General features: G+C 40.7%; 1 protein-coding gene across 1 annotated transcript; it reads left to right on the top strand.

The window, feature by feature from the left end:
- Positions 1-260: 260 nt before the first annotated feature.
- Positions 261-2,076, top strand: LOC119343042 (protein GFS12-like; the record flags this gene model as incomplete). Its single annotated transcript, XM_037614248.1, has 2 exons — positions 261-339; positions 494-2,076. Coding segments are annotated over exons 1-2 (1,617 nt in total), but the record flags the coding sequence as incomplete, so codon positions are not given.
- Positions 2,077-2,082: the final 6 nt, after the last annotated feature.

The raw sequence follows: 2,082 nt of genomic DNA, 5'->3' as shown, positions 1-2,082 counted from the left end.
TGAAAATCTTTTGGGTTTCATCTCCATAAGAGTGGCTGAGTTTTTATGTTGGCTCGCCAAGCCTATCACAACCCTCCTCCTTTACCCGGGCTTGGGACCGGCTATGTTGAGACAACATAGGCGGAGTTAATAGTGGCATTTCGTTAATGGCTAAAATGTTCTTAGTGAAAGGGTTGCGGCAAAACCGGCAGACTCAACCACCAATTTCCCCTTTCTTATAATTTGCTATTTTTATTTGTTAAAAAGTGACAAATATGTATCTTGCAGCCAGAAGACCTGTGGTTATTTTGTGTTGGTGGTACTACATGGTGGTAAGACATATGTGGATACAAAAAAATGGTAAAGCTTCTTATCAAGTGTATTATGTACATCTCCAAAAGGCTTCCATGTTCAAGATATTACGTTCTCCACATTTTTCATCCCTGCAGTGAAAACAACCCATTAGAGCAATCACTCATATTTAAAGATGATAATCATTGTGCTGTGCAAGCAGATTCCTCTCCTGGTATTGAACATATTGGAGATCCTGAAAGTTCTTCCGGCTCGAATAATCAACAACTTATTGTAAACATAATCACCAAGTTAACTCCTGTTTACTATCTGGGCAGAGTCTCCACTACAGAAATTAGAGATCTTATGGCAAGTTATATGAATTTATCCATTGAACAGGATGTGATTAATTCACTAAATCTGTTGTGTGAAAACACCATTAGTGGATCAGCTGGTTTGGGTTTTCTCAGCTTTGTTGGGTTTTCAGCATTCGATGATATACATCCTTCTGGGCTTGTGAGACACCCCAACATCTTACCTGTGTTAGGTGTTGTAGAATCATCTGATTGTTGCTACATGTTTCAACCAAAGGCTCCATACACTTTGGAGAACATCATGCACTACAGTCCAGAGGCATTGTGCTCAGATTGGCACATCAGATTTTTCATCTACCAAATAATATCTGCATTGGCATATCTTCATGATTTTGGAGTTCATCACGGCAATCTGAAACCATCAACCATCTTGATGTCAGATTCTCTATGGCCTTATCTCAGCATAAGTGATATATCTCATGTTAAACAGAACCAGGGTTTTGGGGGACCTGAAGGTTCAACACATAATTCATGCTGTGCTCATGAGGATTGTTCTTCAAGATCCATTTTTGCTAGTTTTAATCTTCCATCATCCTTAGATTGGTCTTCTCACTTCAAACGATGGTGGACTGGGGAGTTGAGCAATTATGAGTACCTTATTGTCTTGAACAAGTTAGCTGGTAGGAGATGGGGTGATCCAGCTTTTCATCCAGTGATGCCTTGGGTAATAGATTTCACAGTGAGGCCTGACGAAAGTTCTGACATTGGCTGGAGAGACCTCACCAAAAGTAAATGGCGGTTGGCGAAGGGCGATGAACAATTGGATTTTACTTACTCATCATCTGATGTTCCATATCATGTTTCTGATGAGTGTCTCTCAGAGCTAGCAGTTTGCAGTTACAAAGCAAGAAGACTATCAAAGACCATCTTGAGGTCAGCTGTCCGCTCTGTCTACGAGCCCAACGAATACCCGTCTAGTATGCAAAGGCTTTATCAATGGACTCCAGATGAATGCATCCCAGAGTTCTATAGCGATCCTTGGATTTTTGTCTCTCTTCATTCTGAAATGAGTAATTTGGCTTTGCCTTCCTGGGTGACCTCTTCAGAGGAATTCATTTGTCTTCACAGGGATGCCTTAGAGAGTGACCGAGTTTCACAACAACTGCATCATTGGATTGATATAACCTTTGGCTATAAACTTGCTGGGGAGGCATCTGTTGAAGCTAAGAATGTCATGTTGCCTCCCAGTGATCCATCAAGGCCTAAATCAATTGGGCGAAGGCAACTTTTTACAAAGCCACATCCTAAGCGTCTTATTAGCACACCTCACTCAGCCTACCACAATAAAGTGGAATCTTGTGCAAGATGCCAAGGAAAAGGAAGTAACTCAACTACTGATGTATTATTAGATGAATGTAATCCCCCAAATATGTTTTCACAAGTTGACTATTTGGAAGAGTTTGAACAAGCAACATTATTTATGGAGCTTCAACATCAT

The sequence above is a fragment of the Triticum dicoccoides genome, unplaced genomic scaffold (genome assembly GCF_002162155.2).
Source record: "Triticum dicoccoides isolate Atlit2015 ecotype Zavitan unplaced genomic scaffold, WEW_v2.0 scaffold11348, whole genome shotgun sequence".
NCBI classification, from domain to species: domain Eukaryota; kingdom Viridiplantae; phylum Streptophyta; class Magnoliopsida; order Poales; family Poaceae; genus Triticum; species Triticum dicoccoides.
The sequence above is the reverse complement of the archived record's forward strand: the minus strand, read 5'-3'. Positions and strand labels throughout refer to the sequence as shown.